Source organism: Zosterops lateralis (assembly GCF_965231275.1).
Source record: "Zosterops lateralis genome assembly, chromosome: 2".
In the NCBI taxonomy this organism is placed as follows: domain Eukaryota; kingdom Metazoa; phylum Chordata; class Aves; order Passeriformes; family Zosteropidae; genus Zosterops; species Zosterops lateralis.
Genome location: NC_139763.1, coordinates 27,542,609 through 27,568,154, shown reverse-complemented (window position 1 = coordinate 27,568,154; position 25,546 = coordinate 27,542,609). Strand labels below are relative to the sequence as shown.

The 25,546-nt window shown below is 42.7% G+C and overlaps 1 protein-coding gene across 1 annotated transcript; it reads left to right on the top strand.

Annotated features, from left to right (window-relative positions):
- Positions 1-164: 164 nt before the first annotated feature.
- Positions 165-5,164, top strand: SOWAHC (sosondowah ankyrin repeat domain family member C; the record flags this gene model as incomplete). The annotated part of the gene is made up of 1 exon (XM_083855219.1): positions 165-5,164. One exon carries the CDS (start codon positions 165-167, stop codon positions 1,653-1,655), a length of 1,491 nt encoding a protein of 496 aa, XP_083711345.1. The 3' UTR covers positions 1,656-5,164.
- Between the last annotated feature and the right edge of the window lie 20,382 nt (positions 5,165-25,546).

Here is a 25,546-nt window from a genome sequence, read left to right as displayed (position 1 = left end):
GGCCGAGGGGCGGCGCGGGCGGGCAGTGATTGCCGGGCATGCCGCCGCCGGGAGGAGGGGCTGGGGCGGCGGCGGCTCTACCGCGCCCGCACCGCCGCTGCCATCACCAGCGGCGGCGGTAGCGGCAGGAGGAGCGCCGGCGGCGCGATGGGGTAGCGGCGGCGATGGCGGAGCTGCAGCAGGACTCGGTGGTGCGGTTCCTGGCGGCGCGGGGCGGGCGGGCGCGCAACGCGGAGCTGCTGGAGCATTTCCGGGAGTGGCTGAACCCCGCGGAGCCCTCCCGCCGAGCCGCCGCCCGCCACCGCTTCAAGGAGCTGGTCAACGCCGTGGCCACCGTGCGCCAGGAGCCCGGCACCGGGGTCAAGTACGTGCACCTCCGCCGCCGGTTCTGCGGCCCCGAGCCCCTCGCCGCCGCCCCCCTGACCGGCGGGGAGCAGGAGCCGGCGGCGGAGAAGGGCGCGAAGCAGCCGAGCCCGCCGCCCTCCCCGCGGGCAGGCGCTGAGGAGACGCCGCCGGCCGCGGGCGAGGATGCCGGCAGCCGCCCGGAGCAGCGGGGCGAGCCGCCCCGGCCCAGCCCGGCGGGGGCTGGAGGCCAGCGGAGGGGCTCCCGGCGGGGGCCGCCGCCCCGGCGCGGCGAAAGCGGCGGCAGCGAGGAGACGGCGGTAGCGGCGGGCCCGGGGCGGCCCCCGGCGGCGGCGGACGAGGCGGGGGCGGCGGAGGGAGCCCCGGGGGCGGCGGCGCAGGGCGGCGGCCGGCGGAGCCTGCGGGAGGCGGCGCGGGGCAGCTCCCCACAGCTGAAGCGCGGAGCCCTCCCCGGCGGGGGCCGCGGCCGCGACTCGGACAGCGCCTCGGTGGCCTCGTCCTCCGCCGAGGAGGAGGGCAGCACCACCGGCTCCGTGGCGCTGGACCCCCTGGAGCACGCCTGGATGCTGTCGGCCTCGGACGGGCGGTGGGAGAGCCTGGAGGGGCTGCTGAGCTGCGAGCCGGCGCTGCTCTGCAAGCGGGACTTCATCACCGGCTTCACGGTGCTGCACTGGGCCGCCAAGCACGGGCGGCAGGAGCTGCTGGCCACGCTGGTCAACTTCGCCCGGCGGCACGGGCTGCCCGTGGACATCAACGCCCGCAGCAGCGGCGGGCACACGGCGCTGCACATCGCCGCCATGCACGGGCACGCCGAGGTGGTGAAGCTGCTGGTGGGAGCCTACGACGCCGACGTGGACATCCGCGACTACAGCGGGCGCAAGGCCGCGCAGTACCTGCACCAGGGCACCTCGGGGGACATGCGGAATCTCGTGGGGGCCCTGGAGGAGGAGGAGGAGGAGGAAGGGAACGCTGGCAATGGGAGCGGGCGTTGGAGGCTCTCCAAGGTGTTGCCGTCTAATCTGATGAACTACCGGCTCTCCCACCACCATCACGGCGCTGGGGACGAAGCCGAAGGTACCGATGGGGCGGCGGTGCCGGGCAAAGGCAAGGAGATGAGCAGGAAAGCCTCTGGCAGTGGACGGATGAAGCCTCGGCTTAATAAGATCCGCTTCAGGACTCAGATCATCCACAACACACCCTCCTTTCGTGGTGACACTGAGGAGGAAGAGCATGAGGAGAAATCCCTGAAATCGTCATTCAAGCTCAGGCCAAAGTCCAATGTGTTTGGATAAGGCCAGGGAGCAGGAGGTCTGGGAGGCGGATGCACGGACCAAAGGGCCCTCAGGTGTAGCACGGAAGGTGAGGCAGGTACGAGTGGGGCTGCTCATCTGCACTCGTGGACTCTGGCCAGAAGGGTCCTGAGTGTCTTGCTCTGACTCCCATTTCGGTGTGGCCAGTGAGCCCAGCAGGTCAGCAGGGCTCTGGAGCAGCTGTTTCAGCCGGGCCCTCAGTGCTGAAATGGGAGGCGGGGGGTGGGTTGAGAAACGCTGGGGTGTTTAAAAGCTGTGCTCCTTTCTCTCTAAAAGCAGGCTTTGGGATCGTAAACATGTGGTAGTGGATCTACTAGGATTAGTGAAGTGAGGGAGGGAAAGAAAAGGGCAAATGCTTTACCCTTATATTATCAACCGGTACTATAAACTATCAGCAAACAACTTTTTATGTCAGAAGAACACCTCAGTAATATACAAATATACCTTATGTTTCTCTTTAACAGCAATACCACCTGGCACAGTGTGGAGTTAGGTACACAGTGAGATGGTAGAGAATGGTTTCCTGCCAGAATCCAAGCTTCAATCCATCAAAGAGTTGAGCCTGTGTTGACTTTATGCATTGAAAATGGCTTGATTTGACATCATGAAAATATTATTAAGAAAAAAAAGAATCCATTGCACTGCAAGCAATGAATAAAGTTAACCATGTGCAGAAGTCTTTGCTGTCTGAGGTACTACTGAGCTTGCTTATCGTTGTTGGAATACTAATACAAGATAATAGAAGCAAAGAGGTTTTATATATATTTGGTATCTTTATGTTTTGTCCTAGGCAAAGCAATTTTATTTTAATCACTGTGAATTCTCAAGTGCCAGACATAGCGCAGTTCCAGTTATTAAGTCTGGTCAATTCTTGTTAATGTTCTTTGTGTAACTCACTGCATTTAAAATCAGAAAATTGTGTTATAATGTGTTACCTGTGAAAGTCGTTCTCTTTTAGAATAAAAGAGCGCAGACACCATTGCATGAAATCTCCATGAAACTCTAATATGGTTCTGTAACATGATAGCTACAGGTCTGTGTCTGCTAGTAACTTGTGTGCCAATCCCTTCAACTGACACTGCGGAAATAGAGAAAAAGTATAAGAGAGGAGAAGAGGAAAAAACCCAAGGAAGGTGTGTGAATTCATGTAGAGAGTGAAAAACTAGAACTCCAAAACTCTCCCTGTTTATCATTCTTAATGAAGCAGCATAATTACATATTCTAGTTAAGTGGGGGCAATGGTGTTTGAATTCTTTTAAACCTATATTTCTAGAAAAGTGATAGCCAAGGGTTTGAACTGTTGTTTGACAACCTAATAAGTCTTAATCTGATTGACGAGCCTATCCATCTGTTAAAGCTTTCGGAAACCTTGAATCTTGTTTCTCTGCTTTAAAGGTAGCAGTTCCAGTGAAATCTAGGAGGCAGATTTATATCCATATTCAGCTTTCCTTAAGAGCTGAGGTACTGAGCTGACTCTGGGTCCTGAATGCTACTGAGTGTAGCAGTTCATCTGTGTTTAGTTGTTAAAGTATGGCCAGTTTCAATGCAGCATCTGTCAAAGCATGTTTCAAGTTGGCTTCCTTAAGATGCATGTGCATGCCTGGCCTGTAACTAACCAAAAGTAGATAGGCTTTGACATGTTAAAATCCAAATTTGAGACGCTGGTTAAATGCATGCCACAAGCTGTAGAACACCTCACAGGGAAACTGCTGCTGGGAGTGTTCACTTTTGAGGTAACAACTAGCTAGTGACTTCTATTTCTTGTAGCAATGGGAAGGAAGTGCTGATGCATTGGCATCAGACTTTCCATGCAGATAAACAGTCAGTTTCTGCACTTCATGTGTCAAAACCTAATAAATGACAGTGTTTGCACAGGCATGCAAGTGACACTTAAATATTTCTGGAAAAAGCTGCATTTAAAATAATATAGAACCTCTGCATAGGTGCTGGTCATTACTTCTGTGCAAAAAGACTAGAAATTATAGAGAGGTTCAGCTTTAGTTTACAATTTATAAGCTATAATGTTATAGATTTCATGTGCCTTCATTTTGGGTTGGTTGCCACAAATGCAATAGTTAAAATCAGTCTTGCAAAGCATTTTGTCTTTATGTTTGTGGGACAGGACCAGAAATTTCCCTCAGTCTTCCTGTTTAAACTGTACACCTGTACAGTGGGGTGTCTGAAATGGGGGATTAATCATACATGTTATGATCTAGAGCTAATTCTGTTGTAACAGAAAAGATAATTAAATGCCTAAGTCTTAAACTTTTCTCTGCAAGATAAGCAGGTTTTTAGACTTCTGTAGGAAGGAAGTTTCTGACTGAACACTTAAAACATGAGTATTCATTGGTATGGGCACATCTGAATTGAGCACATATTCCATGCAACTACTGATGTCCAAACCTTATAAAAGTTGTTTTCTGCTTTGAGAGTTTATAGTTCTTTCTTACAGGCTGTTAGGTGAAGTGTTTCTCTCTTCACATGCAAGTAGCAAAGAATTGCACAAAAATACTGAGTCTTAGACAGCTATTGAGTTCTAGGGAAATAATTTGAGAGTTTCAAATAGAGCATACCATAGATTTTAAGAAACTAACTGTAATACAATGTTACATAATACAGTAGAACTTTACAAATTATTAAGGGAACTTGAAAAACGATGAAAAGATGCCTCATTTATAACTCATTATTTGAAGTATCAAAGTTAAATTGCTGGTCCACTTATACTGTTTAGCTGTCAGTTGATGAAATTTCACCATAATGGTCCAAAGGTCTTTGCAAGGTGGGGTGTAACAGAGCAAGTATCTCTTTTGGTGTTTGAGATCTACTGAAGAATGGCTGGATAACCACTCATATCTGTCTGCGCTATGGGAATAAAGCACTTTGATTTCACATTATGACTTGTCACATTCCACATTGTTACTTTTTATAACATGAGCTAAAACTTAATGGGATTTTTTGAGGTAGGGAAGTCTTGATGCCCTATTTCAGTATATTTGCAGTCTAATGGTGCGCTTGAGTCAAATATTTTGGGTACATTGCCTAGAAGGATATGACTGAAATAAAGTTGTATGGTACAGAAAACTGGAGCACTTACTGGTATCTTTTTAATGGTACGCCTGAAGTTACTGAATGTGTTTGTTCACTTTTTATGATGATGTGTAAGGCAGCAAGACTGCAATGTAACGTGGTATTTTTTTTTTTTTTGTACTTTATGTTCAAAAACTTTTAGAGGCCTGGAAGCCTGTTGGGTTTTATTAATACACTTTTTGTGGTTGTCTCTCTGAATGGTTATGAGTTAAGAATCTGTAAGCTTTAGTTTTCTGAAATAAAGAGAGCCCGTGAATGCTCTGAATTGGCTCCTGTATGCTCTATCCTTAGGTGTATATTGACTGTTAAAATGATCTGTTGGTTTGTGTTGGGTTTTTTAAAATTATTTCTTATTTGATTATCTATTATTTAATTTAGGATATTTGATGCTATCTAGCACCCAAACAGTAAGACATGGAAAAAATACAGTAGAGTTATTTGCAAGATGGTAACATTTTTCTTTGGCAGCTACTTTCTAATAATTCATGTCAAAGTAAATGAAGACACACAATTTTTGTTGTAGACAAATATGTCTAAATAAGGGCCTGGGAGAATGGCATTGCTTAACTTAAAATAGCATCCTGACCTTACTTCTGTACTTCTGTGAGCTTAATATCTCTGACTCTGGAAAGACTTAATACTAGTTTTAGTCACTGTGTAAAGGTCAACACCTAATTAAAAAGGGTTTAGGATTAAGGTATTTTGTAATGTGTCTTAACTACAGCTGGTGACTACTGTAAAGGTAAGTTTCATCACCAGGCTAGACTGTGGGATTTTGGTGTATCTAAAAATTCTTTGAGGCTGGTGCTTTACCAGAAGATATTTTAAAGCCTCCTGTGGCCACTAGCTCCTAACAGACATCCAGATTTGTGCTTAAACTGACAAAAGTCTCCGCTGTTACCGTGCTGGTGGATCAGGATGCATGCAGCTCCAAGCCAGGCAACCCTAAATCAGTAGTACAGTGACACAAGTGAGAGAAGAAGGGAGGAGGAAGTGTTCTTGGGAACTTAGCAGAGAGCTGAGGCATGTGAAAGCAGCTGAGGTTATGGGGGAAGTGGAGAACTTGGTAGAAGAGCAGTCTCCATGGGGCTTGCTGATCATGCAATGGCTTGACTAGTTCTTTAGAAAATTGTATCTAAACATGCATCCCTTCTCCTACAGAGTAATAGTTGACAGAGATGGTTTGCTGAGAGCTCTTAACATAAATCAATGTCTGATGACAAGTATTTTAGTTGACCCTCTTACCAACATTTCTTTGTGTGACTAGTACTGTTTGCAAAAGCACAAACAACTCTTGTGTTCAGTGTAGCTACAGCTGTTGCAGCACAGTCCTGCTGCATCAGAATAGCCCAACTTAACTTCAGGCTTCCCCCTGGAAGAGAAGCTATTCAGCATTGCATTGCTAACTTATTTTTCCATTAGGTAGAAGGAGGGCTAAGGAGATTATAGTCCTGACTTAATACACCTGGAGTTATATGGAATGAATATGAACCTGAAGGCAAGAGGCTAAACTTCAGAGACTTCGTCCAGAAAAAAGTAGTTGAGTTATGCATTTTTTTTTCCGTGTGGGCATTGAACAAAAAAGAAAAAAGGTACATACTTTCATTTTTTCATGTCCTCAGCTGAGTGTGCACAGGAGGAAGAAGTCTGAGATTAATAGAAAGTATTAGGAGAGGGGTTAGCTTCTTAGCTTGTGCTAAACTGTAAACAGTTCAACAGAAAAAAAATGAAACATGATTTTGAATTCCTAGTTCTGTGTAGAGGTTTGAAAGCAAAACCAGTGAAAGACTCCTAGTCAGAAATACAATTTAATAGAAAAAAGATAAAATAAAAAGCAATCGTACAGAAGACCCCTGACAGAGTCAGAATACAACCTAGCACCCTGTTAGTTGGGGTGGTGGTAGTAGTCCAGATGAAGTGGTCTTGTTGAAGGAGTGATCCCGTAGAAAGGTCTGATAGATCTTGTCTTCCAGGAATCCAGTGGGTAATGGCTGCCTGTACTGTCCCAAATCCCAGATTATATCCAGGTGGGAATACTTGGCTGCTCCTCCTGGGCGGAGCATTTTACAATGGGTTGGTATCTTTCTATGAGTCATGCAGTGGTTCCTTGATGGCCCATTAAGCAGAGATAACTCCTGGAGGGAGTTACCTGTGAGTCATGGGCCAGGTGTTGATGGGCCATGAGCAGAAGACAGCCCAAAGGAAGGAGGCCTGGGAAGAACACTGCCTCACCTGGTTTCAACAGATCATGAAGATGGTGATAGAATAAATACTTTGTGCACATCCTACACTACAACCCAGGACATTTTTTTATAATGAAACATCATTTTACAGGTGTTCCATACTTTATCTTCTATGATTTTTCAGTTCAGCCAAATATAGTGTTGACGTGTCCTAATGTGCACTCATTATTGGAAAACCTGAGCCAACCTACCAGGTTTTGTGTCTGCTTTTAATAAAACTCTGCTACAAGTTAAGTAATTCATCTCCTGTGGTAAAACCTTGAAGAAACCACATTCTGAGACTTTTACAAGGAGTGAAGCTGCTAGTGACACATGAGATGCCCTTAGAGCAGGTAATACTCAGGTCAAGGTGCAAAAGCCATTCCAAATGAGCCATTGTAGTGTATTTAGGTGCACCTGCCCTTCTGCATAGACGGCTGTAAACTCTCCCCTCCCCTGGGTCTCATTAATCTATGTTAACCTGCCCTTTTTTCATTAACAGGCATTTGGCAAACCTGCAGTGGGACTGGCAAGAGTGATGGAACTGAACAGATCCATGTCCATGCATGGCTCTGCATCAGTGCAGGTCAATTGAAGTTGACTGCTATCAGTCTAAAGCAGAAAGCCCGTAGAATGTATCCTTGTATCAACCCTTGTCCATGAAAAGAGACTTTGTAAACCTAATCTCAAATGCTACTAACTAGCGGAATACTTCAGTCATGTGGGCTGTATCTGGGCCTTTCCTCAGTACTTCTCTGCTGAAGCCTGAAGGTTTCCACTTTTTCTGGCTGGCTGTTGAGCTCTCCCATTTATTTCACTTTGCAGTTACTTAAGAGTGCCTGAGAAACTGATAGTAGGCTGGGCATAAGTAACAGATGTCTCTTTTTAAAGCTGGGTGGGGTGATGGCTGTTTGGGTGGAGCAGTTGACTATTCTGGAAGTGGAGGTGGGGGGGTGGTTCCTTTTAAGAGATTAAGTATGTCTGCAATATATGTTGAGGCACAGAAATCCCTTGGGACATTTCATACTAAAGAGGTGCTGTCCCTTTTAGTGCTTTAAATACAGAAAGACAAAATTAACTGTGCAGACTGTAAAGATGTTTCTGCTCTCTGGACATACACTTGCACAATATAAAGCATCCAAGTACCAAAAACATGTTTGTAACACTTGAATATGTAAGGACATCTATATTTCCTATTTCTTTTCCTTGTTACCTGTGGTACAGTATCTTGCTATAGGTACATCTTATGGGAATGACTGTGACAGTTTGGGACAGTATAATTAAAGGAATGCAGGTAAGTCCTGCTGGTTCAGCTGCTTCCCACAGCAGGACCATTAGCTGCCAACCTCACATTTGTCTTCTGCATCTTGAAACATCCCCTTCTGTCACAGCTGGGCTGGGTGGAACAGACTGTGGATGTCAGAGCTGCCACCTCCTGCAGTCTACAGCTGCACCATGTGGGCTGCAAGTCTGCAGCACTGGTAAGTCTGAGGCCTTAGGAAGCTGTTGGCAGTTCTTCCTTGGATGGGGATGGAAGCAGAGATGCTGCATCATTTTATCTGCCTGTGACATTTACACAGGTATTACACTTTCACATGTGAATAAGTGACACAAACTGAACTATGGGTGAAACTGGAGGGCTGAGTGTAACATTTTGGTGTTAAATGGTGCCAAGTACCTCATATAGCTGACGTAGCTAATTAACAGTCTGTTATTAATCCCTAGCTACTGACAGAAATCAGTTGGATCAACACTGAACAGTAGCTACAGGAAACTAAAGAGTTGATGCAAGATTATTATATCTGTTCATAAGATACAGCATTGTACTTGAAAATATCTCATTAAGGATGTTTTTCTTTGCAAAATGAAGTAGTTGTATCATGGGTAAGAGCTTGCAGTACTACATCCCCAGTATGTCTTTTAAGGGCTGTATAGTAGGTCACTGACAGCTGTCAGCATGCTAAGCAATATTAGGCTTTTGGGTATTAACTAGAAGTTTTCTCAACTTTAAAAGCCTGCTTCAAGTTCCTGCAGTAATCTCAACTTCCTTGTAGCCAAATTTTTGTTTCTGGAATAACTAAAGTACTGGGCAGTTCTTGAACTTGTGTATGCAAGAGAAATGTAGCAGTGGCCTTTATACAGTGTTTATATTTGTGGAGCTTAAGCAAAATGAGAATCCAAACCTTTTCCTGGATCTGGAGTAAATTTATCTGAAGCAATGTTTGCAAACAGGCAAACATTGAGCAGAGACTTCTGCTGTATGCACTGAAGGACTCTTTTTTTTCTCTCTGATATATCTATCAGTTGTACAGAATAGCAGTTGTTATTTTTTACATCATTGAAAAGTTTACAATTTAGCTCAGAACAGATAACAAATCAGAAAATTCTAAATTAAAGTGTGGTTCCTTCTAGACTGGAATCTTGGCTAAAAACAAAGCAACTGGTTTTCCACTAGGTAGCAAAGTCCTGCTATGAAAAAGTCTGCTGATTGTGCTTGGCAAAGTGCAGAGCTCTTCTGTACTTATCCTTTTCTTTCCTAGCTACTTCCCATACATCCCCTTTTTTCTCTCTATTTTTTAGTGGCTTGAATTCTATAAATATTGATTAATAGAGCTATAAAGCTCAGAAAATGGGGATGCTTCAAATAAAGAAATATCTTTTTTAAGAATTAAATGTAAAAACTAAACATAAGCTTTCCTTTTCCACTTGAAACCTTAGGAGTGGATAGAACAAAAATTGTTTTGATGATAAAGGTCTCCACACATATAATTTTAACAGAGGCAAAACTTAAAGTTTGTGGGCAAATGTGGAAAAAGACCACACTTCCTCCTTCAGTGTTGTGTACCTTAAAGTCAACACTGTGAATCATACTCTGCTTTGAATAAGAAACACTGCACATAGTTCACAGGATTTCCAATTATTATTTCATTAACCATGTCAAAAGTAGTATCTCTTACAATGGGCCCTTAATGGGATATCTGACTAACTGGAATGCCCACATCATCCTCTTGGAGATGAGCCCCTTTTGATCCCTGTGTACCTAAATCTAAAATCTGGAAAACTTTGCCTCACATCCTGTTGAAAGTAGAATACTGTAACTTTACAGATGACTAACATTTTGAAAGTTCACTTTCCTACACACCCTTCAAACTGAAATGCCTGTTATAAAGACAATGGAAAAATAAAGCAACCCATCTCAAACATGCCAGTACACACAGTGAGAAAGCAGTACAGGGCAACAGCTCCTGTCTTTGTAACCATTGAATGATTTTAATACTCCACACTCCACACTAGTGCTCTTCAGGGGGCCTTTTCTGGTTTAAATCCCTCTGACCTGTTACAGTAGTGGGTCAGTAATGAAGAATTACCTACTCCCAGAATACTGCTTTTTCACCAGCAATCTTTTTCAAAAGGAATTGTTACTATAAGCTGTGGAGTTCTTGTTGCCAACGGTGCTGATGTGGCTTTTTTTTGATGGTCCTTTGCAGGCTTAGGAAAGTTTTGCCTGCTTGTTTGACTAGAGATTGAATGAAACAACAGGGAAATAATACCAAAGAAGTGGAAATTGATTGATTAGGAGAGGAGGAAATGCATTAAGTAGTCAAAACTTGTGCTGATGACATTGCACAGTTGGTATCCCATAATATCAGATGTTGTTCAAATACAGGAAAGGATGTAGCTCCTCACCTACAGTCCCTAGAATCTTTGTCACCTGCATAAATGATGGCAGCCAGGCAGGGATCATGCCTGCAAAATAGATCAAATGTATGCAGACACATACAAAAAAGAAAAGGCATAATGCTTTTGGCTAGATGTTTTCCTACTTTTCCCTAGTGTCTAGGTTTGGCAAGAGAGCTATCTGCCAGGGAAAGCTGGAGTTTCCCTTGGAATGCAGAATGCAAACTCCCCCCTTCCAAATTATTATAATTTTGCAGTTAAAGGCTTTTCAGGCAAAGATTTGGGAATACGAATAACAGTTCTTTACTAGGAATATTAAGAATACAAATGTAGTAGTACAAAACCCAACCAAACAAAACAAACAGAAAATCCTAGAAACCCTGACAGAGTCAGAAATACAGCCTGACGCCCTGTTGGTCAGGGTGTTGGAAGCAGTCCAAAGTAAGCCCTCCTGGAGTGGCAGATGTGGAGTAGAGATGGTCTTGTAGAAAAAGGGTCAAGTAATGGCAAGATGAGTCCAGTCTTCTTTCAGGAATCCAATGGAAACTCCAGAGTGCCTGGTGTCCCTATGTCTCAGTTTTTATCCAGGTAGGAATGGTTTGGCTCCCCCCACTTGGTGGAGCGTCTCACACTGGGATGATGTAATGAGTCATGTCATTAGTGAGCCTTAATGGCTCATTACCAGAAGATACCCCCATGGAAGTTGGAAAGACATAAGGAACATTGCCCCACTTTGTTGTAACAGCTAGCCTATTATCAGAAGGCAGCCACCCCACTTCCCCCTGGAGTTACAAGAGATAAGAAGAGATACTTCCCCTGGAGTTACACCTCCCCAACTGGTTTCAACAGATGGAATAGAAGAAATATTTTTTGGTTGCATAACCCCAAGACACCTAGCACCTCACTATGACTTTCCTGGGATCCAGTCAACTCATTTCAAAATCTTCTAGAATATATGACATTAATGAAATTTCAAATAACACTGGAGGGATATCATTAAATCTTCAAATCTTTATCCTTGAAACTTACTTTAAAGGAAACAATTGCATTCAGGCCTAACTGATAAAAGATTCTTAGGAAGGAACTTAAACCCAACCTAGTCAATGAATGTATGTGGAAATCAGTGTGTGACTGCAAGACTGGCTGCAAGGCTTTAGCTGACAACTTGCATTTATATCCTGGCATGGATAGTTAACTGCCGTAATGATGAGTGCTACAGAAAACCTATTTTGTGTGTCTAAGACTCATTGCTGAAAGAAATACTTCTTTGAAAAATTGGTTTTTGAAATTCTGTCTAATATTGCAGTGTAATTTTAACTCTCCACCAGTTAAGAGTCAAATTAACCCTGATGCTCCCTGTAATCTGTTTTTTGGATTTGTGGAGTGTGAAGAAAAAGAAGCCAATTGTTATTACAGGATCTTCAGGTTCCCATGCTTCATCAGAACAGCAGATTTTCCCTACCCATACAGAGCATCTGTAGATTCTCCGCAGACACTACTAAAGTGCTTCCAATAAGAATGGGAAATGCTGCCTAAAATATATCCAAAAATTAAAAGCCTGAGGAAATATGAGGCACATAAATATTGTATGAGTTGTCCAAGCTAACACAGGAAGACTATGAATAAGAAGTACTGTACCCCCCAAAAAAATCTGTTTTGCCAAATTCTCATTAAATGTTCAATCCTACAATCTTAAATATGGAATTTATGTGGGATTCAAATATTTCCTAATTTTAGAGTTTTTGACTAACATCTTTAAATAGTCACAGTTTCTTCACTCCCACAAATGATAACTTTGCATTTACTGGTTGTCTCCTTTTTTTTTCCTCTCCACCCTGTGGCTTGCAGTGACAATGTGGCAATTCACAAATGAGTGGGTGACATAAAAATGTCACTGTTAGTCCTCACTGGTATTGATGAGAAAGGTCTATTTATGTTTGCTGGCTAAATCCTGCATCAAACAGAAGGCATTTATTAGTCTGTTGTTAGAATAATTGTTTCTTTAACAACATGTGATGTAATATCTGATTATGCACAGAAGCAGAAAAGACAGCTGATGGAATTATAGTGAAAATTGCAGTCTCACAGGGAGATAATAATAAAATCTTAGGGTTTTTTTTTCCTGAGAATTGCTCTATATTACACTAATTTACGTCTGTTGCTTCTACTTCACTCCAGAACTATGGTTAACTAGAACTTCCTTATGTTTGACCTTAGATACACTTTGTTCGTGTCAAGCACAGGAATAAATTTGGGGCAGGTATCTGTCAGACAACTTGCGTTTTATCAACAGCAGTATCAGCATTTTGATTGAGCAGGATCTACAGGACTGATACGGTCATCAAGAAGTTAAATTACTGTGTCACTTACTCATTTTAATCTTTCTAAAGTCAAAGGAGGGAATAAGGACTTTCTGAGGATAAGTTTTAAGCCAACATAAATTGTTATGGTAATTATGCAATAGAGAGCTAGAGTTCTCCATGATTTGCATACCACAAACTCCCTCACAGCAAATTATGGCATTGCAGACCAATTGTTAGTCCACATATTACAGAATAAGTTCAAAAGTTACTCCATCCAACTTTTATTTCTTTAATTATGTTCTGGTAATTAGTTTCAGAAGAGCCACATTAATGTACAAGCCCTGTACCACTGTGTGAGTAACCAGCTGTTTCTCCGAGCTCTGCCACAGAATGCTCTGTGCCTCAAAGGTTAAGAACTGCTGCTCCAGGGTAAAAAATGTTTCCTCATTTTGGAAAGGCTAAAATAGTCAATAAAGAGGTTTGGTGTCTTGGAATCCTGGTCATCAGAAAAACTCTGAAGTAGGAAACCAGCACCTGGAGGTGACTTTGTGCATGATTCTTGATCCTGTACTGTGGTTTGATGTTACACCTATGCAGACCCACCTGGGCTTACACAGGAAAGACATTGATTCCCCTTGTTCCATCCCCATCCCACTCCCAGATATATGCACCCACAGCCTCTTACAAGGGACTGTGGAGGGTAAAGTCCTTTAGCCTACTACAACTGAAAGCTGAGCTGCCATTGCCATTGGAATGAATTATGGTCTCCCTGAGGACTTTGGTGCTTGGGGAGTTTAGCTCCAACTCAGGGTCAAAACCAGATTAACAAGGATTTTATGAAAGAACTTTTTGATTTGGACAGTGGGAAATATTTCAAAACCAAAAGCTACAAAGGGACTTGGTTCTTACTTGTTTTCTCAAAGGGATTTTGTTTGTACTCATTTCCTCAAAAGGTATTGGGAAGGTTGCAGGCAAGGATAGAGTCTGTTCTTTCGGGGGGCGGGGGAGGGGAACAGGCTGATGGATCTTGTATGACTAGCTAAATTAAAGTAATTTTCTATGTAATTCTGCAATAATTCTCACTAGATCTCTTTTCAGATCTATTCATTTTTCCTCTTCTAAGAGTTCTACAGATTTGTTTCTTCACCTCACATTACAGTGTAACCTGTTAGGCTCTCTGTACAAACCGGTAATGGTGTTCACACCAGGGGGCTTCCAGGGGCAGAGGAGTATAACACTTTGCAGGACACAAGACTGGTCATCTGCAGCATTCTTTGCAAACTATTCAGCAGTCATTAATGTGGAGGGAAAAAAAAAAAAGGAACATTGACAAACAGAAGAAATTACTTAAGAAGAAACCTAACGCCTCTCTAGTTTTTATTCTGAGTGTTATATCAAGCTGCAGTTCTCCCATGCTTGGATTGTCAAAGAATGGGAACTTAAGCTCCAAACCCATGAAGCTACCTCTGTTCATGTAAGATTTAAAAGAAACAATGGTCATAAAGCAAGCAATGGAAATTTGCACTGAACTAACCAAGTCCTCCTTAACAAATTTTTGTGGGTTTGACAAAAAAAAAAAAAAAAAAAAAAACCAAAAAAAAAACAAAAAAAAAAAAAAAAAAAAAAACAAAAAAAAAAAAAAAAAAAAAAAAAAACAAAAACAAAAAAAAACCCCGAAACCAGAAGTAGTCAGAAGTTTAAGAAAAAAACATAATAACATCTCCCTATAAAATAATTGGGATAAACTCCAGCACAACTGTCTCATGCTTTACTAGAAAAAGAATAATAACAATAACAATAATCTTCAGTCAATGCTCCTTTTCCTGCCAAGGTTTCTAGATTGTTGTAGCCCCTAAATGCCAGCTTGAATTTAAGATCTTGATGTTTTTTTGGTGTTTTTTTTTTTTAACATCATGGAAAGTATTCAAATTTTCAGCACTTCTGTATAAAAACTGTGTAACTGTTTTTCTGTGTCTGTTCTCTGACATTATATTCTGTGAGTTTGGTACTTATAAAGGGTCCAAGCTGGAGCTAGTACTGTTCAGGAAGACACTGCCATTCTGCAATTACATAATTTATATCAAAATTTTCCAAGCTGGACATGAGGATTTCCTCATACTATTTAATGAAAGATATGCGGTTAAATCTCCTTTCCTGTTCTAAAAGTCTCAAATTAATCTTTTCTACAGACTCTCGACCTCCCAAATACATTTGCAGTTTAAGCTGTTCTCCTTACAAGCTTTGCTTGGACTCTGGAAAGTCCCTTCCCATCCACATTCCTCAGCATTTCAGTTCTGATACTGTTTAGCAGCATCACTGTCAAGTTGGGATAGCAGCACAAGAGGCAGGAACTGCAACTGGTGTTGTAGTATTCTTAGGAATAGGCTGTGTACTCAAACCAGCTCAAAACCAGAGCACTTACACAGAAAAAAAGGAATTATGCCAGCAGTAACCCATAGTGATGTGGTTGCATCTGAATGACACTTTCAGCTGTCTTCACATTATTTATCTTTTTAGACTTTCTTGGTAGGGACAAACCCTGGGTATTTGAGGCTGGTTTGTTGACACAATGAGAAACAATGATGCTGTAAATTCACAGGAACTGGAAGGGGAGAAAAAAGACAAACTTTGAGCAATCCTCAGTACAAAGCCATAGCTTTCACTGGCACTGTTTAGAACATGCCTAGCAACTACTCAAGGCTCCTACTTCTTAGTGTAAGGGGTACATACTCTATGCCCCCAAACAAACTGGCTTTTCATCTAAACTCAGAACCTCTACACAGAGAAAAATATATTACAGCATTATGAATCCTGGAGAAAGGTGATGGATTCTTCTAGCCCAGGAACAGACTTCTTAGAGTTATACAACCAGAGAACAGTTGAAGTACATGAGCTCCCAGGTGCTGCAAACTGAGCTCTGTCCTGCTCACACTGGGTGAGATACCTCGATCTCTTCCAAGTACTGGAATGAAACATCAGCTAAAACTTCTTGTCCTAACAAAAAATAACCTTACCAAAAGTAAAAGGTGAGCAGTTTCTGCCAGGTAAGGATTGGTTCACAGGTTCTCATCTGAGAGCCAGAGATGGGGCAATGCTAAGTCCAGTGGAGAATGGCCAGACTGCCCCTTCTGGCAGTGGCAAACTGCTGATAACCCTCAGATGTTCTGTATGGGTACACCCCAAAGACTGTACGTGTCCTCACTGCATCCTAAACACCATATCATGTAGTTTAGTTTAAACCTGTTTTACTGTCATTCCCAGGCTAATGGCAGTTATTTTCTTTGTGGTTTCCAGGGTTCCCTTAATGCCAGAATTCATGCAGATGTATTTTGCAATTTCTACACCTTAAATTTTTATCTTATTTATGCTAATGCATTTTGCATCTAGCCCAGCTTTTCCTGCCTGTGAAAACTTCTGTCTTCTTCTTCCCAAGACAAGTGAAGCATCACCTCTCCTGAGACCAGCAAATGCTTCCAAATGTAGTACTTGGCAAATGGCAACTCACAGAAGAGTGACCTGATGAAAAAATTATTGTGCAACTGAATATGCAAATGAAGGGGTTGGTCCCTTAAGTGTGCTCAAAGAGAATGAGTACAGGGAGACCAGCCAAATCAGAACAAAATGGAATGGAGATATCCTAACCACTTAAATATGCTTGCCTGTAAATGACAATGGAGTCTCACTAGCCAGAACCTGCTGTACCAGAAGACTGGTTTAGCTGAATACGAGCCCCCTGCTGTGCAGGGTGATTGCTATCAGAGTTTCTGTGCTGTGGTTTATAGTTTTTGTGTCTTTGCTTTGTCCTATGCCAAAATACTTTTTTTTTTCCCTTAGTCCATGGAGTACATAGTGTATGCAGAAAGCAAGCAAACACTACATTGCAGCAATAATGACATACTGCCAAAATACTCCAATTGGAAAGTTTCCACGTTATATATGAAGATGAGGCTTTATACTTATGAGTTCACTTTATGCCTCACACACCTTACAGTCCCATCTTCCATCAGATTAATATAAATATGCCTCTGCAGATGGATTTTTCTTCCTAGAAATAAGCACTTCCACCTCAAGATGGTTAAGCCATTACAAGGCAGTACAATTCATGTGCAGATAAGGTTTTAGAGCTGAGACATCCTGCCCTTAGGAGTAGGAATCTCTCTCATCTTTTTTGGCAGAAATGTTTTTTCCCTTCTCTGTATTAGCAGCAGCAAATAGCTGTTTGATAATGCCTTTGCAAATAAAGCAAATACAACTTTTAGGAAGATCAAGAAGAAGACGTAACCTGAAGCATAAATTGAAAATCAGACAAAAAATTATTTGAAAATTTGGGATAAAATTGAAGGGTAAACAACAGAGCAGCACCTGGGCTACCAATACCAAGGCAACACTCATGTTTTTCCAGCAGAATGACTCAAAGCATGAACTCAAGGTGCCCAGTCCCTTTGCAGCGAGAGGCTGGTGCATCAACAGGTGACCGAGAGGGGAGGGCTCCTCCCTCTGGAATTTCCTTTGAGTCAGGGTGGCATCTCAGGTGCCACACACAAACAGGGAAGAGGGTCACAAAAATGTGTTCTATTGTCTATTCCTTAAATCCATATATATGGAAAATCTAAACGGGTTATGCTGTCAGTAAGAATTTCTGCTTATTTTAGCACCCATATGGAGGTCTCTCTTTTACCAGATTAAAGTTGTTTCATAACAAGAGGTTTTGATTTTCTTCCATTGGCTCAGGATGTCTTCATCTGTGCACAGTGTAGGGTGGGAGCCCCAGGTGGAATCATTTTCTCTGAGTCCTGCCAGCAAACCAGGGCTGGGGCCCTCAGGACACTCCGAGGAGAGGAGCAGGAGGGCCTTCAACTCCTGTCTCCCTATGGCTGTTTGCATCCCCCTCCTGTTCTCTTCCCACCTGGAAAGCAACTAACATGCACAAATGTGGGATTATTTCTCAGAGAAGTTTCAGTAATGCTGTGAGCTTTTGTGTTTTGATGCTGGGCTATAATTGTATATTGAGAGAAAAAAATAAAATTCTTTTAAAGAAAATTTTTTTATTTCGCTTCTGCTTTTTTCCATGTGAAATGGATTTCTTTTGACCTTTCTGACTTAGTAGTTCCTTGACATTTACTTTCTACTATGTTTCATATGTATGGTAATGCTCAAAGCAGAAAAAAATGCATCTTAGTCAAATCAAGTATTTCATTTATCCTGAAATTATTTTTCTCAAGCCTTTTAATTCATCAACCATTTCTGAAAGGTTTCAGTTTTGATGTAACTCAAAAATTATTTTTCCCTGTCATTTCTTTCTGAATTACCTGTGATTCAAAATATCCTTTATTCTATTATCCTATTTCCAGGTAACATGAATAACTAGGACCTGGTTTCAGAGAAAGATATTTTCCTTATTGATAATTTTATGCAGAAATTCTTAACTTTCTCATTTTGAAAAATGGAAATATTTGAGATCTCTCATCTTAATAATAGCCAGAACATACTGCCTGTGATAACTTCTGTAGAAATTATGGCTCCTACATGTTATCTGAAGCTGAGCCAGAAAGTAAAAGGACATGAGAGGAGATGAGGCATCTTGAGAAATGCATTCGTTCCAGATCTGGCTTCAGAGCATTTTCACTGTCTGTTAGAGTATTGGAATTTGTCTTTCAGAAATCCTTAGGAGACAAATTTTAGACATTCAGATTCATGGCATTCCATGTGGATTTAATGTTTAGCTTATTTAATTCTTTTCTATGAACTCAGTCCTTGTCACTGTGTAGGTCTGACACTCCAGTCCTTCCAGCTATTTTTAAAAGATCTGTTGATCAGAGACCACACCGATGTCTTCCTCATATGGTTCCTTTCTCTCACGAAGTTCCTTTCTACAGACCGCACTTCAAGCACAAAGGAGCTGGGTCAGTTCTCTGCTAGTTTAAGGGACCTTTATTTTGTGCAGAGGAGTTTGTAGAACTGCAACTTTGGATGTCAGTGTGTATTTTGTAAGCACTGGGGCTACTTACATGAGAGGACTGGCAGAGCATTCTTATTCTGGAATATGGCACATTTTAAAAAACAAGAGTTTGTGAACAAGGCAATGGTAAAAAAATCCTTTCCCCAATACCAATTACATCCAAATATCTGATGTAAAAGAATTAAAAAGGGATTCTTATCTAAAAGAATTTTATATATGGAAGTGATTTTGAAAGCAAGCACACATCACAGACTTAAAAAGAGGCTAAAAAAAAGTAGACAGATGGTCAGTTACCAAATTAGATGCAATCAGGATATGGAAAGATAATTTATCATATTCCTTTTTCACAAGTTTTCATATAGACACTGGACTTGGCAAGTTTTTTATCTGCTCTGATGAGTGCTTACAATAGAGCTGAGAGCTCTGAACACTGCCATACCCACCAGATCTAGTTTTTTGCAGGCTTAGTCCTACCAGCTGCTATCCGTGAGGTGCTGGGTGCTTTGGCCTCACTGGTTCATTTGCGCTTCCCGTGCCCATGATTTCACAGTGCAATAAATCCAGCATCAGGGCTCTGAGGTCAAAATCACTGCAGCCACACAATGTAAAGTGCTGACTTACACCAAACCCTTGCTGCTGAGTCAAGTTTTTCACCGTTAATCTGTTGTGCTGGCAGGGCTGGGGTTTTTTTTTGTAGGAGCTTTAGTATCATCTGTTTGTGCTGCTCAAGCTTTATGCTGGATCACCTGTCATCTCCTGTGGCCAGCCTAGGGACGGCACAAATCCCGTGTCACACTCTTCCTGACCTCATGGGGCTGGGACCTTGTGTCTTTGCCTGATCCACTGATCCACGTTATCTCTGGCCTGTCATGTTTAGTGCCAGATTCTGACACTCTGTTTTCTGCTGCATGTGTACAGCTCCAGGCTGAGTGGCCTTCAGTAGCAAACTTGTTGTTCTGGTTATTCTTTCACTTCCCCGGGAGGTTTTGGAGCAAATCAGCATAGGGGAGGGAATGCAGTAACCAAAACAGGATGTGGGACTACTGCAACTGAAACCAGAAAAAGCCTCTTTCTCTGTTTCTCCTTCCCTTGGCCATATATTTCATATTTCAGCTGTCCTAGACTGCCATATAGGTTCCCCCAAGTGAGAGGTCCAGTGAAACCCATCTTTCAGTGGCTCCTGCAGCCTGTCTCACTGCCCTTCTCACTGGAGGATGGAGCAGGGGCCAAGGCCAGCCCTACTGCCATGGTGCCACTGCACCGTGAGCAATGTGGATGCAATTAGACAAGACTACCTATCTGCTCCCACAGCTTCTTGTTTCCCAAGGAGGGAGAGCTTCTCCTTGCCTTCCCAAACCCTGCTCTTCCCCAATATACAGTTCCTTCCTTTCCAACTATCTGACCCCTTAGTGAATGGATCTATCTCTTTTCTAAAGACCCATCAGGGGTTCAGTTTTCCTTAGTTTTCTGCCATCTTAATGAAATAACTTGGCTCAGAAAAGGGTCCGAGAAGCACCAGTGTCCAGCCAAATGACATGGCAGTAGGAAATATTTGAGAGACTGATAAAGAAGGCAGTGGTGGCATTGGCACAGCAGCACCTTCTTCAGCAGGCTTTAGTCTGTGCTAACTAAACAGCAATACTATTTCCTAAAATCACTGTGTCCTATCAAAGGTAAATATGACCTATGAAGCTTAAAACCAGGATGTAACACTGGATGTATGAAAGGTGAGAGAAACAAGTTTGTGGTCATTTGTCTGTGCTTGTCCCCATCCTTGACCTGTGCCACTGGCAAAGGAACCACATTAATGTTTAACTAACATATTTTTCCAAGGGGCAGGATAGAAATTTTCAATGCACTTTAACCACTCAAAACATTAGTCCTCTGCCAGTGGAGCCCTCTGATAGGAGCCTATTATAGTTCAGTTGCTCTGTCTGACCCTGGTCCAGAACTGTTTATTTCACTAGGTATCCAGGAAAGACAGATTTCATCCTGCCATGTTGTGATATTTAACTATTTTATTTTCTTCTCAGTGAGATTTAAGCTATTAGAGATTTCTTAATTTCCATGGTGATGCAAGAGCCTATACTGTAGATCTACATGCTGGAAGACAGCTTTTGGGGGTGGGGGGGGACGACTATTTCTGGCTTTTCCATTTCTGCAAATAAGGTGGAGAATCTGACAGCCAGTTTGATACCCCGACAAAAAGGAAAATAACACAACTGCCCTTCAGAGCTTCAGTAAGTGCTTTGGGCACTGCCAGGTTTTCCAGAGGTACTTTGAAGGAGTGTTATCCCTCTTTAATACTCCCTCAGGCACGGACTGAGGACTCCTTCACCAACACACGAGGGGCTGGGTGCTGCAAGCTGACCCTCTGCCAATCTGCAGCACTTGCTTTGGGTCCCCTGCCCCCTTCCCCTCTGCAAGGAATCTGTCTTGAGGGGGTGTTGCTGTCCTCCTTGGTCTTCACTCAAAACTGCAGTTGTGGAAGTACCATCTCAAACTTTTTCCAAGGCTTAGTTAATATTTTAAATCTTAGCAAACTTTTGGCAGATCTCTGGCTTTTTCCTGCAAAACTGCCTTGAGAAGCCCAGATGTTTTCCTTTTCAGTTACAGGCATGACAATGCCCCACAATTTCTGGTGAAATCTTTGTCATTTCACCTCATGTCTGTGAAATGACATAGGTCATTAGTGCAGATATTAAAATAGACCAAAGCACTTTTCCTTGAGGTTATTTTAGAGTGTACCTAATGCAGTGCAGAGTTACCTCCATGGAAGCAGGTCACACCCCATGCAATCAGGCAGGGGATTCCCTGTATCTCCTTTCATCTACAGGTGATGATGGGATGGAGCCTCAGCTCTAAAGAAAGACACAGAGGATAACCATTTACCAACCATGTAGTGCTGCAGGACACAACTTGCAGATAGAGCCCAGCTGCTCTGGCCCAGTCTCCTGCTGATGGGTCAGGGACCCTTGCCAGCACATTTTCTCTTAGGTCCTCTAATAGGGTGGCTCCTGGGCTGGCAAATTGCTTTTGAAGTTGTAAACAGATAACTAGGAAAGCTTATCAAGACCACTTCCTGCTTGGAATGAGTCGCACAGTTCAATTTACTTGAGTATTGCTCTCCTTGAGATACTGCATGTTCTGTGAAACCTCCTCCAGATAAAAATAGATTGAGAAGATAGGAAATGCTTGAAGTAGTCCTAATCATCAGGATGAAAGCCAGGAGAAACAGACTGTCCCTTGTCTACTATTAACGAAATTAATGGCCTCAAGTTATGCCAGGGGAGGTTTAGATTGGATTCTAGGAAACATTTCCTCACTGAAGTGTTGTCAAGCATTGGATCAGGCTGCACAGGGAAGTGGTGAGTCACCATTCCAGAAGGTATTTGAAAGACATGTAGATGTGGCATTTGAGGACCTGGTTTAGTGGTGGACTTGGCAGAGCTTGACTGACAGTTGGACTCAATGACCTCAAGGGTCTTTTCCAATCTAAATTTTTCTGTGACTCTGTGATTCAGATTAGCTTGGGTTTCAGTTCCCCTAGCCTGGCAAACTTCATAGGCAGATCTCCTTTGCTTCAGGGATGCCACGGCAGAGTGGCTGGGACACTTCTGTCCTATGGCAAGAGTACAGTTACTGGGACCAGCACTTCTGGGGGAGCAGCAAACACAGGCTTATGGATTAGTGCTGCCTAATTGATGTGAGCACTGAAGACCTAAGTGTTAGAGCTGTCCTGGTACCTCTGGCACATTTTCTTGTCCTGCTAGCAAGTTTTCCTATCATGTATTTGTCTTTCATTAGATTTTCCAAATTGTAGAGTCATTCCCAAATCTTGAGTTTGCAAAATTAAATTATAAATGTTTGATACTTGCTTTATTCAAGGACTTGGCATAATCCTGGTGGCACAATCCATCCCTTTTTTTTTTTTAAATCAGGAGAAGTGAAAAGGAAGAGCAGCAGGTACCAAGCACCTCTGCTAAATGCCCCCAGACTTGCACAACAGCATTATTGTATCCTGAGCTGCACAGAGAACAGCACTGCAGGGGAATATACCAGTTCCTACAGGCCTACTCACTGCTCTTACTCATCCCCTTGCAGCACTTTATCTGGACAAATTTTAGGTTATGTGAAAGCAGCTATTTTGGCCAATTCAGTGTTTGCAAAACATGTTGGCATGGTCACAAGAAGGGCACCTGGGAAGGGCTATGAAAGCTTTGCCAGCTTTCTGTTAACTCAGGAAGGCCATAGAAAAAGCTATCTCACTTTTATTACACATCTTGCACCGACATGTTCACACAGCAAACATGGCAATGAAGATGGATCACCCCTTGAAAAAAAATTCCCCGCAGCTGAAACATTTTATCTGGTTAACACAGAGCCATGAGATCCTGCCACCTGAGCTTCACACTTACAGATACTTTTATTTTAGTCTGGATCCCTTTATGCCCACAGGCAGGGTGAGATGGGGAAAACATCAAAATGTTGTGGACTTTTAAAATCAAAATTGTCTGTGAAGGAGCACTTTTTCAATACAGCCACCCCAAACATAGCTGGAAAAAAATTCACCTCCTGTCAGTGCTTGCTGTATGGAGGTGAGGCCTCCTGCTTAGATCCAGCTTCAGCTGCCATCTGCCGCTTTTCCTCCCCAGCCCTCTTCTCTGTCTGGAGCCATCTGAGCAGACACAGCACCCTGGGCCAGCAGAGCCAGGCAAGGGGGAGGACAAGCGAGGAGCTGAGTTCAGAGCTCCCGACATTGCTGCTGGAAGATTTTCCACCTGCCCAAATGTGCTCTGATTCACCATCTGCTCCAGGCAGAACAATAGAGGGATTACAACTGAAACAGCTACTGAAGGATACAGCTAAATGTGACTGCAGTGCCTTTTGCCTACTTGGCTGCCTGGCTCCTTGTGACAGGTTCGTGGCACCTACCCAAACCTGACTCAGAGCTGCTCCAAGAAATACTGGGGATTTGTTAGTTTGTGAAAAGCGAAGAGAGCTGGACCCTGCAAGTTTTGCAAATGGGTAGCTGACCTATGAAACAGAGATTGGAGGGAATCACTCACCTTCGTGTCAACAGGGCAGCTAGGGGAGAAAATGGTTGCCTTTATCCCTCCTCCTGGGCACAAAGCAAAATGAAAAGTCATGTAGAAGTTTTAATAAATAAGTGTACAGTGAAAGCTTAAAAGCTTACTGCTTTCTACTGAGCAGACTGTCTTCTGTGGCTGCCTGGCTCCAAGGAAAAAGTCTGTGGTTGATATTGTCACCTCGGCTGTTTACTGCAGAAAAGAGGAGGTTGCAATGCCACAAAGGAAAAGCTGAAATCTTAATGCCATCAGTAAGAAACGGGAGGAAGGAATTATTTTACCACACATAATGAGTGGTAAAATGAGAAGGAAGTTGCCACCTTCAGGTCTGAAGCTGAGTCCCAGTTTTACAGCTGCAGACTGGCACACAAGTGTTTCTGGCCAATAACTGAGTCTCTTCAGAGGTCAGAGATTTGCTGCAACCTGCCCATTGCAAACATCCATAACCTGATGGTGACTACTGGCCCATGTACCAAACAGAAGATGAAGATGTATTTAATCCATCTATGTCACACTAAGATTGCTAGATAATTAAAAATGGAAACTGAGCCCCAGATCTGCAGTGATAATGTCAGCTGAGGATATTATTGGTATTAAATTGCTTCACTCTCATATCCCATCCCTCCCAGATGGGAATTATTTGTACTTGGATATGTGCAAAATCTTTAATTAGCGTGCTCAGAGAGTCATAGATTAAAAGATAAGACAAGACAAAAATAGTAACAATTATTATTCCTATGGTGATATTTTCCATTACTAACTGTTTAAAAATATGTATAATATGCTAAATACAGGAACTTATTACTTCCTTTATTTAACTCTTCATTATTTTAACTATCTGCGATTTATTTTTTTACTACTTTTGCTAGCTCCTCAATATCCTCATCATGAGCCTGATCCTGTTGGGCTAAGAGGTCCAGAGAAAAGGAGATAGTCATCACCCCAGATTTTACAGTTTGATTGCAGTACAAGACAAGAGGGTGATCAAGTGCTGAGGCAAAGTGAGGCCATGCAATTCATAATAGTTGGCCCACTGCTTGCTGGTGGGTTTCTGTGAGGTTTGGTGGAATATCAAAGAAGGATTTTGAGGAGGGATTGTAAGGAGGATCAGGGGATCACTTCAACAATGGCTGTGTGGAATGGGTATTTCAGTGAAATGGGAGAAGTCTCAGTGCTCCTCTTAAAGGTGCTTCATGAGTGGGGTTACTCAGAGAGGAGCTTCAGCCACCCTGGCCTGTTCACTCCATTTTTTGCTGCTAAAGGAGGTCACATTTGCAGTGCAGAAGAGACACAACTGCCTTTGCGAAATGCTGTTTAAGTTACCCTTTTGCATAGGAGAAAATTGTAGAAACTTAAAGGTGTCAATTCCAGTGCTCCTGAATATTTTTTGTTGAAGAAGGACATGAGACCATCTGTACAGCAGTGTCAAAGAGATTTGCACTTACAACCACAAAAAAGAGCCAAAGTCTGAAGGTTTGTCTCTCACCGCTACTTCTATTTATTGTTCTTCAGTCATATCAGTGAGTGACTATGT